At 39.3% G+C, this 17129-nt stretch overlaps 1 protein-coding gene across 1 annotated transcript in view; it reads right to left on the bottom strand.

Annotated features, from left to right (window-relative positions):
• The window catches only part of LOC132819516 (protein YIPF5-like), a 32609-nt gene extending 15804 nt beyond the window's left edge, over positions 1-16805 (bottom strand). Inside the window, exons 1-3 of the mRNA XM_060831074.1 lie at positions 16716-16805; positions 12629-12742; positions 9289-9461 (exon numbers count right to left, since the gene is read on the bottom strand). Coding sequence (XP_060687057.1) covers positions 9289-9461; positions 12629-12741 — 286 coding nt within the window. The 5' untranslated portion in view covers position 12742; positions 16716-16805. The remainder of the gene's footprint in view (positions 1-9288; positions 9462-12628; positions 12743-16715) is intronic.
• Between the last annotated feature and the right edge of the window lie 324 nt (positions 16806-17129).

Raw genomic sequence — 17129 nt, 5'->3', positions numbered from 1 at the left:
CACCACACCCTTGTTTGGATTGTGTTGGTTAAGGGAAGCAGTTGTGTCAGGGTGTTAAGAGAACTGTCTCATCAACTTGGAATAATAATTCCTTCCAAACAACAACGTGGTTGTACCTACACACCAAGGACTGCAGAGGTTCAAGAAGGAAATTGACCACCTTCTCGGGGTAATTACATATGCGCAATAAATGTTAGCAACACTCCTCATCCCTTGAACAACTTATTTTTTTAAAAATCAACGGAAACGTGCAGATAGGGCTTTCTGCCAAACACTTCATCTGAAAGAGAGCACCTTTCTCATTTATGAACTTGCAGCCTGGATTTAGAGCTCAGATATTGGTATAAGCCTCAACCTTCTGACCAAATTAACATTGCTATTAATTCAGTCAAGCTGAAACACATGACACAAAATAAAAGTGAATATGCAGAGGTTTGCACCATAATATGATGATCGGGCATATATTATCATAATAAACTCCTCAGCCTTAATTCTCCCATGTTCATGGAAAGCTTTAACAACATTTTTTAAAATGCGCAGGACAATTGTTATCTGAGATTTCAATCATCCAACTTGCCAATTTCTGCCCTCAATTTGGACATGTAGCATTCCTATCAAAGACAACAAATCACTTACAATTTTAATGATATAAAGGGAATTCTTCATCCATGAAAATTTGCTTGCACATTTTAACCTTAGTTTGAATTTAAACATAATGCAACAAGAATCCTTTGCATATAAACGTGGAAGTTATTTTAAAAGTAAATGAAGTAACCAAGTGAACATGTTCAGTCTTAAATCCATTTTAGATGCAGAGCATTACTGCAACCAAACAAAAATGGAATAATACTGAAGTTATCACTGAAGTAAATGAGTGATTAGGTCTTGTAGTAAGCTTAAATATATTTATAATGCCACTTCATGCTTTTTTTCTTATTTTAGCTGGCTGTTATAAAGCTGTATAAAGATAATTTCTGTGATAACAGAACTGCCAGTTGCTTGACTTGATTTAAAATATATGTGAAGGCATCTTACAGAGATAAAGTTATCGTTCATGAAAATCTGTTCGACCAAATATACTATTCATGAAAAGCAAGTTACAAAATTATGTATTTTCCTCTTGGCAATCAATAGGAAGATATATCATGACAATTCATTGAATATGATTTATTAAAGACAGTTGAGAAAAGCTGGGACAAAATCAAGAATGGGTTTGAGTCAGCGCCATCTTTAAAATGTAAAACATAGATCCATGGATCTTTATAAAATAATTTGCTTATGCCAACTACTTAAAATTAATTTGATGTAGGATTAGGTGTCAGTAGTTCGGTAAAGATGTAAAGCAAATTGTTTCAATGGCTCATTCTGGTCTTTTGTGGTTTGATTTTAGATCAAATTGTTGTGTTGATTTAAAATATTTATTTGTTGCAAGTGCATTTTCCCTCACTACGAAAGGTACTAATGTACTCCAAAAGCTAAAATGGATTCTTCATGTTTACATATTTAGAGTTTGAGAAAAGAGTTGAAACTTGTGCCGGAAACTATCAACCAGAGGGTTATTACAGAAGTGATTGACTATCCTAGGATCATCAGAACTGGAGTAGGCCATTAAGTCTGGTCCACTATTCAATGAGATCATGGCTGATATAATTCCATATACCTCTGGCCCATATCCCTTCATACTGTTCTTAATTAAAAAATAAACTTTCTCAGATTTAAAATTAACATGCATAACATAATACAACATTCATTAACATAAGTTGTATGTTTATGATGATTTAAAGTGCCAATGTTTTACATGTATGAGATTCTGTTTACATTGAAGCATTACCACTGCCAAGTAAGTGTCACTGATTTTTTTTTCTCCTTGGCCCTAACTAAATCTAAGTGCACTCTGGGATCCACAGCTGGGGTGGAGGGTCTCTGCTCTACAGTGTAAACTCTTGGTCTGCAGATTTGGATAGATGGCCCCAGGGGCATTTGTCGCTATCGGGCCTAGACATGCTGACAGTGTGCTGCCCAGATGCAGGTTCACTCTCTTCAGTTTCAACTTCCACAAGACTAGGGTCCACAGGGAGGGTGGAGGGGCTGATCATTCTGGAATGTCTTAATAGGAGTCTTCGGGGGTGCATCTGTGTGCTTACTCCTCCATCTGTGTTCCCACTGACACCATCTTGTCTCCTTTACCAAAAGGGACATCTGCAGTAAAGTTTGAGGCCCTTTGTTCCCCTTTTGCCTTGCTATTGCTGAGCATCAATGGCTAAAGCAATGGAGTGCAGGTCTGTTTGCATCTCCTGCAGCCACTGGGCATTCTGCTGTGCTTTCCAACTGATAATTTATCCATAGAGACAGCCAGCCAGATGCATGCTAAAGCCAGCTGTTGAGACTTGTGCTGTTTTTCTGTTTTTATATTTTTGGTTTGGGACCATCAGTTGAAGTTGAAAATCAAATCTTGAACTTTAACAGCAGTATATATTTTTTTAAAAACGTGAGAACAAACAAACTAATGTTTACATTTGAGAACTGGCCTGGAGAGATTGTTGTAAGAACACTGCAGACATTTTGCCACCTGAGTGTTTTCTGGTCAAGGACTGTCAACTGGTTACATGCTGAACTGGTCAATCAAGAGGAGGTTAGTGGCGGCCAACCAAGCATAGAGAATGTTGAAAAGAAAGAGAAACCAGAGAAGATTGGTAATGCCTCTACTCCCTGTTAAGGAAATTTGACTGTCCACAATGACCCTCACCATTTTTATGGATGTACCATAGAAAGCATCCTATCCAACTTGGTTTGTCAATTGCTCAGTCCAAGACCACAAGAAATTACAGACAGCGTGAACACAGCCCTGTCCATCACAAAAAGCAGCCTCCTTCTATTGACTTTGTCTATACTTGCCGCTGCTTCGAGAAAGCAGCCAACATAGTCAAAGACCCCCTCCCTCTACATCAGAAGGCCCAGTGGCTGCAGGAGATGCCAACAGACCTGCACTCCATTGGGCAGAAGATACAAAAGTTTGGAAACTCTGTCAGCAAATACAAGAACATCTTCATCTTGTCAGACTTATGAAGAGACCTTTCATATATTAGGTTGATCTTTCTCTGGACCTTCTCTGTAGCTGTCATACTATATTCTGCATTTTGTTTTATAATCCTGATATACTTATGTAAGTTGTGATTTGTCTGGATAGTATGCAAAACAATATTTGTCATTGTATCTCAGCACATGTGACATTAATAAATCAAATCAAATCAAAAGGTTTGTTGCATTAAGAATCTTTCAGAGAATAGCTACTAAGTTTTACACTCTCTAGTTTTATATCCAGTTTTACAGAATAGAGGAATTGTTTGAGAAAAGAATCCCAGTTTATAACAGATGAGTTTGCATTCTCTGATAACTTTGAAATTCATGCAAGATCCAATCCTATGTGCCAGTCACACAACACGGAGTTCAAAGTTTCCATAAAGGCATGGTGCTTATTATTGAAAAGGTTATCAAGCCGGCAAATTACAACTCTTCTATTATCTCTTTTAATTTATCCCTTAACTGTGTCTACCTGCATATGTGAGTGGGGTTATGGTTAGATGAGATTAGGTTAGATTAGATTCCCGACATTGTGGAAACAGGCTCTTTGGCCCAACAAGTCCGCACCGACCCTCCGAAGAATACCCACCCCGACCCATTTCCCTCTGACTAATGCACCTAAAACTATGGGCAGTTTAGCATGGCCAATTCACCTAACCTGCAAATCTTTGGATTGTAGGAGGAAACCGGAGCACCCGCAGGAAACCCATGCAGACACACAGGGAGAATGTGCAAACTCCACACGGACAGTCGCCCAAGGCTAGAATCAAACCTGGATTCCTAGCGCTGTGAGACAGCAGTGCTAACTACTGAGCCACTGTGTCAAAGAAGATTAGATTTAATGCATTGAGTTTAATTAGATTACCTTATAATTTAGCTTTGCTTTTCGACAGTTACTGTATTAACAATAAATTGTTAATTTCTGTTTATGTTATAAACTGATGACTGATATCTGTTATTCATAAAGATTGCTTAAGAACAATTTTGATGGTCATTGAATATATTCATTTCACTGTGTTGTGAATCCCTTGATAGCAAGGCTGATTAAGTTTGGTTATCTGTGATATAACTCAGCACAGTATTAGAAGTGTTGATCCAGCATCTGATCCCGTATACTGAGTGCCACCAACAAACGGGCCTCTCCTCCTGTAAAGGTATTTGCAGACGTTGTTATTAGTCAATTTCACTGTGCCTTTTCCGACTGAGCAGGTGACTGATCTCTGGCAGTCCTCTCAGTGCCGGTAATCTGGGCTGCTGCTTCTTCAGCCAGCCATAGAAATGTGGCAATGACATACTTACCAGAACGTATCCCTGATTCTAATCTAGCTGAGGTGTTAGTATCTGAGCTGGTGGTTGAAGGAAGAAATAGCTTTACCAGTGCAGCCTCTGAAGGATCTGTAACTTCCTCCCCAGAGGTAGTGGAGGAGCTGAGGCTGGAGGAACTGGCCTCATGCAGGGCAGAGGCTGTGAGAATGCTGTGGAAGACAAGAGAGGGAATGGGTTGTGCTAGAGGATTGGAAGCTTGATTTTGTTAAGAATACATTCACAATAGTGGTTTTGGGAGAGCAGAGCAGCTCAATGAATCTTATTTGGTTGCCAAGACATAGAAGTCTCGCCACCTCCACATGAACAGACATGATTTTCTCCCATAAGCTAAGAATTTTGTATGAGGTGAAGAACCGAATGTTGACCACCCTGCCACCCACCTTGACTCTTCAAACCCTTTTGTGGGCTGTTATCTCTTGAGATAATGGGAGGGGCTGAGTGAGATAGCTGGAAAAGCTGTTAGTGGAGGTGAGGTATGGATGGGTGGTGAGGTGTGCTGAGTGAGTAATTAGGAAGCTCAGAGGGCAGGGAGGGTTAGTAACCTGATGTGTGAGGCCACTGAGGGAAGATATTACATGGAGCAGTGAGATTGGTAGAACATGAGCCTTGGTAGGAGGTGGATACACAGGCAGATTTAGAGTGAGTGTGAGGTAGCAAAGAGAAGGTGGTGGTACTGACCCTTGCAGAGCACATTGCAGTGCATCACTTCAGATCTTGGACACCACACTGACCCGCTTAGAAACTTCAGACTTAGCTGGCAGTGTCCTCTGGTGGTCCTGGGAAAAGAGGATGACTCTGCTTTGTACCATCCCATCCACCAGGATCTCTAGGTCCCTGTCTGTGAAGTGGGGTGCCTATCTCAGTGATGTCACTTGAAATTGCACAGCAACATCCAAAAGGATGTTCGGGGCTTGTAGTGTTTAAAATGGTGGACAGCTAGTGTTTGTGAATGGTACCCATGATGTGAATGCCAGAAAGTCCCAGTGTCATCAAGCACCTTCTCCTCTGCTGACCACAACACAGTGCAAGAGCTGCACCATGAAAGCCAAATGCATGTCAGGTGAGCTGGGCAGCAGAGAATTGCATGACTGGAATTGTCATGGCTCAGGGAAAGAAGCCCTCCATGAAACTCCTCAAAATTAACACAGTCAGAACATGAGGCAATTCAGCCCTTGATCCAGATTTCACCAACTTTCATTAAGGACATCACCCAGAAAAGTAATGGAATTAGTAGAAATGACTAGGATAAGGGAACATTGTGTCATCAGATTAGATTAGATTCCCTACAGTGTGGAAACAGGCCCTTCAGCCCAACCAGTCCATACCGACCATCCGAAGAGAAACCCACCCAGACCCATTTCCCTCTGACTAATGCACCTAACACTAGGGACAATTTAACATGGCCAATTCACCCGACCTGCATATCTTTGGAATGTGGGAGGAAACCAGAGCACCCGGAGGAAACCCACGCAGACACGAGGAGAGCATACAAGCTCCACACAGACAGTTGCTCAAGGCTGGAATCGAACCTGGGACCCTGGCGCTGTGAGGCAGCAGTGCTAACCACTGAGCCACCGTGCCACCCGTCATGTTCATCCTGCTAGGGGCTCTCCTTAACCTGCATGAGGAATGGAGGAAGATATCAGTCCAGGAAGAATAGCACTAACTGCTGCAGGATGAAGTAGCAGGGAGAGACAGTGGACATTAACGATACCTTTACTCTAAAAATAACCACTTAACATGTGAGAAAAGAGTGATGAGATAATGATGTCAGATCACACACAGAGCTGGAGCTGAGTCTATACAGTTTCAGAAAGATGTCCTCATTATTTTGCTTTGTGACTGATTAAATTTAGTAAAACTCGTTAATATTCATTAACAGGAGAACAGGCCTCATCTTACTGTAGTGGATAGGAAGAATGTCAGCTGGCAGACCTACAGCACTATCAGAACTGCACTGACTGTGGCAGTCAAGATCAAAATAGCACTTTATTTTTATACTGTTGCAATCTTCCAGGAAAAGAAAATCTGTCACATTTCACAAACCTCTCTGCACTTCTGCATAAATGAGGCTTTTGCACTGCTTCCAAGTTGCATATTTCATAACATTCTCGACACCCAGAGGAGAGATCTAGCGTGGAGAGATTTAGGACCAATAACTTCAGGATTCTCCGGGTCCAGAGGACCACTGACTGCATGGTCAGTAAACCTCCCAAGAAAACTTGCAGTTGTGCACAAACTGGAAACAATTCCATTGACACTCAGTGACAACTTCCGCAGCCAAAAGCTATACACTTTATGAATACCTGCTATCCGGTTAGCTGTCTTTCTAATGGGCAAAAGTGAGGACTGCAGATGCTGGAAAACAGAGTCTAGATTAGAGTGGTGCTGGAAAGCACAGCAGGTCAGGCAGCATCCAAGGAGCAGGAAAATCGTCGTTTTGGGCAAAAGCTCTTCATCAGGAGTGAAGGGCTTCACTCCTGATGAAGGGCTTTTACCTGAAACATCAATTTTCCTGCTCCTTGGATGCTGCCTGACCTGCTGTGCTCTTCCAGCACCACACTAATCATGTCTTTCTTATGACCCAGTATGCAAATATATTGTTTCCTCAATACACTGAAGGCCAACATCCATTTGCTTTCCCAATTACTTGCTGCACTTGTAGTAACCTACACTCAGTCAGGAAGAAGAGGTCACATCCAGAGTAATCTCTGGATTACTACCTGGGTCACAAGTTAATTGGCACAGGGTCAATAAGCTTAAAGAGGTTATCGCGTGGCTCAAAGTTTGGTGTTGAGGAACTTGGTTTGAATTCTTGGGACATTGACACTAATATTGGGGAAGGACGGAGCTGACCTGATAGACTCCATCTAAATCCTGCTCGGATCAGAGAACTGGCAAATCACATAATTAGGGCTATAGATAGGGCTTTAAACTAAATAGTAGGGAGATGGGGGGTGGGGGGGGGGAATGCGGTCAGAGAGGGTGGTGAGTGTATACAGTTGCATGGAAAATTGGGGAAACATTGAAAGAGAAAAGGGCTCAGCAGAAGTTATTAAAGTTTCCAGAACAAGTAATAGAACACAGAGAATGGAAAGGGTCGTGAATCTAACTTCAGGCAGATGATAAAGAGACAACTATGAGAAAGGGAGCAGTCAATGCAGGACCTAGAGTGCTGTACTTAAATGCACATAGTCTACAAACCAAGGTAAATGAGCTTGTAGTGCAGATTGAAATTGGCAGGTATAATGTTGTGAGTGATATAGATAGGTAGCTGCAAGGGGATCAGGGTTGGAACTAAATATCCTAGTGAACAGGCAGGCAGATGAGCAGAGTGGACTTCATTAGTGAGAAATTAAATAAAATCAGTAGCAAGAAGTGATATGGAATCAGAATCTGTGTGGGTACAGTTGAGGAACTGCAAAGGAGATAAGACCCTGATGGGTGTTGTGTACAGGCCTCTTAGCAGTAGCCAGGATGTGGATGAAAATAAACCAGGAATTAGAAAAGGCATGTAAGAAAGGCACTATTGCAATTATCATGGGAGACTTCAATACGCAGGTGGACTGGGAAAATCAGTTTGCAGTGGATCTCAAGGAAAGAAATATGTGGAATGTCAATGAGATCTTTTTGGAGCAGCTTGTGATATAGCCTACGAGGGAACAGGCAATTCTGGATTTGATCAGACTTGATCAAGGTGTCAAATGACAAACTGCTCTCTTGGGAGCAGTGACCACAATATGGTAGAATTCACTTTACATTTGGGAAGGAAAAGCTGGAGTCATATGTGATGGCATTACAATGGAGTTCAGGTAACTACAAAGGCATGAAGGAAGAGCTGGCCAAAACTGATTGGAAGGGAGCCCAGGAGGGAAGACAGTGGAGCAGCAATGACAGTAAAGTTAGAGAAAGGAGAGCCAGTAGACATGATATATTTGGGTTTCTAGAAGGCCTTTGACAAGATGCTGCGCAGGAAACTGCTTAATAAGACAACAACCCATGGTATTAGGGACAAGGTACTGGTTGCATAGAGGATTAGTTGACTGGCAGAGAGTGGAGATAAAGAGGTCTTTTTCAAGATTGAAGCTAGTGATTAGTAGAGTTTTGCAAAGTTCAGTGTTAGAACCATATATATTCATTTTATACGTTAACAATCTGGATGAAGGAACTGAGGATACTCTTGCTACTTTTGCAGATGACACAAAGCTAGATGGAGGCCAGGTAGTGCTGAGGAGGCAGGGAGACTAAACAAGGACATGGACAGGCTAGAAGAGTGGATGAAGAAATGGTAAATGGAATACAATGCACGTTGCTATGTGCATTTGTTAGGAAGAGTAGAGGTGTAGACTATTTTCTAAATGGGGAAAGACTTCAGAAATCTGAAGCAGAAAGGGAATTAGAGGTTGAGGACTCTCTTAGGGTTAACATGCATGTTCAGTTGTTGTTTAGGAATGGTCACATTCATTTCAAGAGGACTAAAAAATAAAAGCAGAGATGTACTGCGAGACTATATAAGGCTCTGGTCACTAATCGTTGCAGCACTGTACATCTTTTCTCACGATGTATTATCATTGTTAATTTTCTTAACTACAGAAGGATCATCGTATTCACTTCCTTTCTCAAATGGAGCATCTTTTTGAGTGTTATAAAGTATCTCCTGAAATGCCTGGCAATGCTTCTCTATAATGGGAGCTTGCAAACTATTTTCCCAGTCCACTTAAGCCAACTCTGACTTCATAACCTGATAATTGCCTCACAGGAGCATCCCAATGCAATGTCATGATTGAAATCAGTAACACACTGTGTGAAACAACAAGAAGCAGCATTTGTTATACAGATTGCAATGTTCCAAGACTGAGAGTTAACATTATAAATGATTACCTTCTAAAAGTGATGGTTCATCATCAGTGTCATCACCATATATTGTGGACGATGGGCTGAATGGAGTGTACAGCTCTTGTGGCTGGAAGATATGGCCTGCATAGAGGTTTGAAGTTTGTGTCATTTCTGAAGGAACAAATATTTTGGGCTGTGGGTGTCCATTCTCAAATTCACTGAAAGGCAAAGACATAGAAGAACCAGTCAACAATAAAGTGAAAATGCCAAGTACTTGTATGAATTCCCTCGAGACACACATTTCCTCCAGGGTGTACCCTGATGCCATTAAAGTTGGCAGTGCAGGATACATAGTTTGATGTTGTCATTTGAACTTGAACATTGAATGAGGCCTGTTAGTGACTGTATGCTGCCAATGATTTCTTTGGTTAAACTCCTAAGTGATTTTATAGCAAGTTAAGATCAAGTGCAATATTTAAATCCACTTTTTGCAGAGCAGAAGGAATAATCAGATTAAAGAAGGGAAGGTGAGGAGAGACAAATGACAAGGAGAAGAAAAGAGGATGGAAGACAGGTGGAATGAAAAGAATAGAAAAAGAGGAAGAGAATGGGGGACAGAGTTGGAAGAGGCACTAGGTGAGTATTTTAAGCATTGACGTATTAGACTTACTGATTTGCATATATATTTCTGGAGCAACTAGAATTCTGATTGAAATCTCATTAAACTTTAACATAGGATAATAATTATTCTTTTGGATTGCATATATATCTCCTGAGCTACATATGCAATTGTATTAATATTTTGAAATTGTATCGTCAAATCTTTCTGTTTGTCCAAAAAACTGAGCTGATTCAGAGTAAAATTACTGCTTTTTTAAAATATAAATTGCTACTTACACTTATTAACAAAGATTTTCTGCTACTAGTTAGTCTATTCTCCCAAAGTCTACTTAGTTCAGTCACCGTTACTACTGGACCCTGTATAGTGGCATTTCTCTTGACCCAAAAGAACTGATACTTGAAACTGAACTGAAAATAAACAGGACTTGTTGAATATTTCTAACATTTGTTGCTCTTATTTTAGATTTCCAGTATCTGCAGTATTTTACTCACATTTTAGTAATTTATGCAAAAGTCTGTTTCTATGAATGTATGTTGAATAAGTCTTAAAAAATGAATTGAAGGTCTACAGGAGAAGATAACCTCCCATTCATAATGCTGGCATCTAGAATCACAGAATCGCTACAGTGCAAAAAGAGGCCACTCAGCCCACTGAGTATGCACCAACTTTCCAAATAGCATCCAATCCACACCCACCACTGGAACCCCACATGGGGTATTTACCATGGCTAACCCAGCTAACCTACACATCTCGGGTTGCTAGGGGGCAATTTTTTTATCATGACCAATCTACCTAACCTGCAGATCTCTAGATTGTGTGAGAAGACGAGAGCACCCAGAGGAAACCCATACAGACATGGGAAGAATGCACAAACTCCACGCAGACAGTTGCCCAAGACTGGAATCAAACCTGGGTCCCTGGCACTGTGAAGTAGTAGTGCTAAAAGCTATAACACTTTTGTACTGTTTTTTTACAAAAAAAGTGAACTTTAAATGTTTAAAGTGTTTTATGAACAAAGCGTTCAATTAGTGCATTAATCAATAATTGATTTTAAGTGATAAGAAAGAAGTTTATTATCATTAATTTGAATTATTTAACATGTGCTAAAACCTATAATTCAGCATGAAATTAACACGCTATCTTATAGAGTGGTATATATATATTAATGCACGATAGTATGTCTTAAATGCACTAAGTATTCATCCCTCAAATGATGCACAAGAGACCTGTAGTAATACAGATTTCTAATTAAGGTAAGAAAAATGCATCAATAAGGTTATGAAAACCCTTTTGTAACGAATAGGAGATTGTATGAAACTAATACTACATTGTAAGGTTCCTGTTGCAGCAGGTATAAATATTGGTCTTGATATGGGTCAATGTTATCTCCAACATCTGAATAAATGGAAGATTATCATGAAGAGGATGCAAGACTTAAAAAAAACTAATCCAAAACTACTATTATGCACAACACAAGCTTCCAATCAATCTGCATGTAATATCATCCCACAGAAAGAATATGGATCTATCATTTGTAACACGAATGAAGTCTGTAAAACAACCAAGATAATCAAAGATCCCTCCCACCCCAGTTATACTCTCACCCTCTACCGTCGAGCAGAAGATATAAAAGTTTGAATACACAAACAAATAGATTCAAGAATAGCTTCTTCTCCGTTGTGTTTTGACTTTTGAATTGACCTTTCAAGCGTTAATTCTGATCTGTCTTGCTGCGGCTTCTCTACAGCTGTAACACTGTATTTTGCACTCTGTTCTGCTACTTTATTTTTCTTTTTCTCTAAACTTTTCTACCTAGTTACTTTGTACCTAAGAAGGCACTACATTTGGCGACATTATACATTTTGTACTGTACTCTTGTACTCCATGCTTGAATACACTTAACAATAAAAACCAAATCTAAATTTAAATCTAAAATCTACACTGATGCACTTTGTATAATACGATCTGCATATATAGCATGCAAAATATTACTTTTCACTGTATACTGGTACATATAATAACAATAAATCAGCCGACCAATCAACTTTCTTTTTATGTTTCTTAATGAAATGACATCACGAAAGTCATTTTAGAGAATGGATATGTACATTGATTCATTGTTCTTGATGGAGAACATCAAAAGCAGTATCGCAGTTGTAGTAATCTGTTTGGATTTTGAAAAGGTTTTACCACAAATCAGAGGTGCAACAGAAGTCAAATCATGTTGCCACAGTAACATAATGGGAGGAGGCCTTTTAAGATTATGGAATAATTTTTTTGTGGAGAAGACCAAAATTAGTCACTATGACTAGAAGATAGTTATAAAAAAGTCAAAAATTCAGAAGAGAATTCAGAGAGCAATTAATATCTGCAACTCTACAACACAGGGAGGAATTGAAGAGAATAGTGCATTTGCATTTAAGGGAAAGATAAATAAGCAGAAGAGGGAGAAAGAATGGAAAGTTAATGTTATCATAAAACAAAGAACTGTGGAGGCTGGAAACTTGGAACAAAAACAGAAATTGCTGGAGAAACTCTACAGGACTGGCAGCATCTGTGGAGACAAAATGTTGTTAACATTTCAAGTTGAGTGAACCCACAGATCTGCCAGACCTGCTGGGTTTCTCCAGCAATTTATGTTTTGTTGTCAGAAGTTAATATTTGATGGGTCAGATGAAGAAGGGTGTGGGGAGGTTTATGATGTGTACAAACCTGACACAGTCTTGTTAACTTCATATTATTTAATCACATAAATTTTCTTACCTACTTAAATCAGGACCACTGCTACCTCCATAGTTATATGAGGTTTGCTGCTGGTCATTAATATCATAATTTGATTGGTAAAAGTCTGGATTAAACTGGTCAAAGGTAGACATTCTAAAGAAAAAAGGAAAAAAAACAAAACAGAAAAACATATCATTAAGTCTTTTGTGTTTAAATTAATCGTTATCAGCAGATTATTCTGGTAGGAAGAAATATAAAATTGTCAGTAGTATATTTAATTTTCTTCAAAGCCGGCAGATGTGGAATAGTAATAATAAAATGATGTTACAAATTAGATTAGTCTCCTAATACGCTTTACTGATATTCAGTGCAAGAATTAGTTTTAATGACAGCTCACATTTTTGATGAACTGAAAACACCTTATGTAGTATCTGGGATGGTGCACAACAGGAAAATCTACACTTATGCTATTGAGCTGTACATTATACGTAATCAATTTCTTGGTAAATCATTTCAATACCGATTGGTAAGAAAACTTGCTGTTGGACAGACATTTACAGAAGGACACACACAGATTTTGTTTTGGAAAACCTAACTTCTTCACCACATTAAGTATCACAAGGAGAAACTTTGAAAATAATATCTATAAATTATTCTTGTGAGAAAATTAAAATATGTGCTGTTTCAAACAAAAGAAAAAAATAAAGCACATAACACTGGAAATACCCAGCACGGCAAACATCTATGGATATAGAAGCTAAAATTAATAATTCAGATCAATGTGCCCTCAGATCCTAAACTATAATCCCACTTCTTTATACATTGATGCTACCTACACTATGGAGTATTTCCAGAGCTATCTGTCTTTGGACACTATATTTCCATTTTCAAATGAATCCAAAAATGAGAGAGTTAGCGGAAAAAGACCCATGCCCTGTTAGGATCTAAAAGTGTACAAAATATTCTTGCAATCAAGCAGCTAATTGCTGATCGTGCAGAGACTGGCAGTTCTGGCGTTCAGCAACCAGGAACGAGGGCCTAGATCCTGTTGATCCAATGCTCCCAGGACGCCCAGACAGATGGATTGACAACAGAAGAGGTAATTTCTTTTGTGGGCTTGGTGGAGGTCATTTGGGATGGAGACCATGAGGGTTGAAAGCAAAGCAGGAATGATTTTCAGCAGCCATCCCTTCCCTGCATTCAGTCTTTTGATTAGCCATAGATTAGGACAAGGATGGGCCTGCAATCAAAGTTCTCAACAAGGTTGATTTTAATAAGATCAGATATAATTGACTAGAGTGGACTATAAATCTGTCTCAGACAGATGCATTCAGAAAGGAAATATGGAGTGTACTGGGCCAAAACACTCCAATAAAGAAAAATGTCGGGACCATCAAATCCAATGAACACTGGATATCAAGGAATATACAGTATTGGATTGAGAGAAAAAGAGAGGCTTAGTGCAGATACCAAGGGTTCAAAGCAGCAGAAGCCCTGGAGGAGTACAGAACATGGAAAGGTGAATCTTTTAAAAAAAGAGATTAGGAGAGCTACAGGAGATGAAAAGATACTGGTTGGTAAAATAAAGGAAAATCCTAAATAGTTTAACTGGCACATTAAGGGTAAAAGGATAATGAGGGAAAGAGGCCCATTAAGGTCCACCATTTTTGCATGAGCCAGAGGATCTAAGTAGGATTCTAAATGAATACTTGGAATCGGTGTTCACTCGTCAGAGGGAAGATATAGATATAGAAATCAGGGGGAAGATCTGTAGTACAACTAAATAAATTAGCATAGATAGAATAGAATCCCTACAGTGTGGAAACAGGCCATTTGGCCCAACAGGTCTACACTGACCCTCCGAAGAGTAACCCACCCAGACTCATTCCCCTACTCTATTTATCTACATTTACCCTTGACTAATGCACCGAAACACTATGGGCGGTTTAGCATGGCCAATTCACCTAATCTGCACACCTTTGGAATGTGGGAGGAAACCAGAGCACCCAGAGGAAACCCATGCAGACATAGGGAGAATATGCAAACTCCACACAGACAGTCGCCTGATGCTGGAATCGATCCTGGGTCACTGGTGCTGTGATGCAGCAGTGCTAACTACTCAGCCATTGTGCTGGCTGTAGGAAATTAGAATGCATTTTAGGCTGTAAAAATACACAAATAATTAATAGTTATTATGGGTCCACAAATGTGCTATTAATATCAAGTGGTGAATTATCATTGGTGATAACCTGGGCCAATAAGGACTATGTTAGTTGAATATTATGTAAATTTGTCTTCAGAACAAGAAATTAAACACTGACCTTACTTAATTTATTCAGCCAGTAGTGAAAAGGGAATTGATACAGTGAGGTAAATTGTCAAGAAAGAGCGGTTTTTGGAAAAGAGTTGGGTTATCTCTGGCTTTTCAAAGCATTAAGCTGAATTTTCCCATTTTTTAAAAAAGTGAGGTTCATGGTCTATGGTGACTCTTCCTGTACAGTCTTCTGCTTTTCACCTTATTACTTACGCAGCTGGCCTATATGGTGCTTGTCTCATGGAAACACATAGCAGGAGATACGAGGATGCTCACTGCTGCTGGAACTTTGACATGTTCACACCACTACTGCTATATTGAGACAGCAACTCCACAATGTTTCAGGCAATGCAAGCCCTTCACATTATGATCCTGTCTTGTTTTCCTGAGGTAATGGCTGACAAAGGCAAGGTAACTCTTTGGTTCACCTACAGACTTAGTGGTGAGGACAGACCTAATAACAGAGAGGAGTTCATTGCTGTATCCTGCTGATCAGCAAAGAAGGTCATGACTGAAGATTTAGCCAGCATCTCCAGGACCCTGCTGGAGAACCGAGAAGCTACCTTCAGTGTCTAATGAATGTCTTCAATGTTGACCACAAGTAACACAGTGTGAGGGCCAGGTTCTGGGCTGCAGTATGTGAACTGGTGGAAGACGAGACATTCTTCCTCCAATTTGGGGGTGGAGGATATGCATTCCTTGGTGGAATGGGAGGGAGAGTCAAAGTGGCTGGCCACAAGGCGATGGGGTTGTCCCAGAGATGTTCCCTGAAACGCTCCACAAGTTGGCGTCCTGTCACTCTGATGTAGAGGCGACTACATCGAGAACAATGGACATAGTAGATGAGGTGCTTGAATGTGCAAGAAAATCCCTGCCAGAAAAGATCCTCTGGGGCCTGGGACAGACGTGAGGGCGGGGAGTTGTGGGCACAGGTTTTACACCTTGTGCGGTGGCAAGGGAAGGTGCCGGGTGTGAAGCATGGGTTAGTGGGGAGTGCCATTGAGACCAGATGTATAATTAATGAGGTGAAGGTTGGAGGATTGCCAGAGAAAAATCACATCGAGCCATGACATTTAGGCACCATGTATCCTATTTGAATAAACACTTTGCTTAAACATGAAAAATTCAGCCCATATTGTTTGCATAATACGAAAATCTACATAGTGCTCATAAAGTACAAACGAAATAATTGATTTCAGAAAACAATTTCTAATTATGTAATGTAAAATTTCATAGCAAAAACAAAATTGAGAGTCTAATTAAATGTTTAATTTAAATGATAATACATATTTTAATTACAACTGACTCAATCAATTTTAATGTTTTTCTGTCTTGGGGAATCAGGTTGTCACATGCAATATGAACATCTGTTTCTGCCAACAAAGTCAAGTGGCCAAATGTCAGGTCCATTAAGAATAAGCAATGCATTCATTTTAAACACAACTGTAAGAAACACATGATAGTTCTAATAAATCCATATCATAGGAAACTTACATCTTCATAGTTTAGCAAACTATTAACTAATTAATTAAAAAATCAAGATGTCATTAATTTGGAAATACATTTTTTAAGTACAGTTCACAGAGACTAATGCATTTTTTGTCATTTATAAATAGTAACACAGACGGTATTATTGTGACAAATTCAGAAGCAGACTCGGACAAATATTTGACATGCCTTACAGAAAGTTTCAGCGGTATTGGCATTATCTTCTAACTATAATCTTGCCTACATTGATTGCTTACTCAGCAACTAGATAACAAAGATATATTTCCAGCTTCTTAGCTGTGAAATTGTCAATTGTATACATACCTTAAATAAAGCAACCACTGCAGAGTAAAACCTGTTTTTGGGCAGAATTAAGAATGTACATTGAACAAGCAGACTCTAGCATTGATTGACTACAAAACAAGAAGGCCTATATGCTATTTATAAAGCTCTAATTATAGACTTTAGTCAACTTAGTAGACAAATATAACACAGCCTGCCACTTGTAATTTAAAGCACACTATAATGTTCTAAATTCAATATCTACAAATATTCTGTACTTAAACATAATCATAAGGATATTTTTCATACTGTGAAATCTGTGTAATCACATCAAACACTGCATTCATTTATTTTAAAGTATGATATATCTATTATATATTTAAATGTTTAAAGAAATAGTTCTCAATGTCCACACAATATTAGGTTGGATCTAATGTAGAGATTTAACGGGGATCT

Source organism: Hemiscyllium ocellatum, chromosome 1, assembly GCF_020745735.1.
Source record: "Hemiscyllium ocellatum isolate sHemOce1 chromosome 1, sHemOce1.pat.X.cur, whole genome shotgun sequence".
NCBI lineage: Eukaryota > Metazoa > Chordata > Chondrichthyes > Orectolobiformes > Hemiscylliidae > Hemiscyllium > Hemiscyllium ocellatum.
Note: the sequence above shows the minus strand (reverse complement) of the source record. Positions and strands in the feature narration are given on the sequence as shown.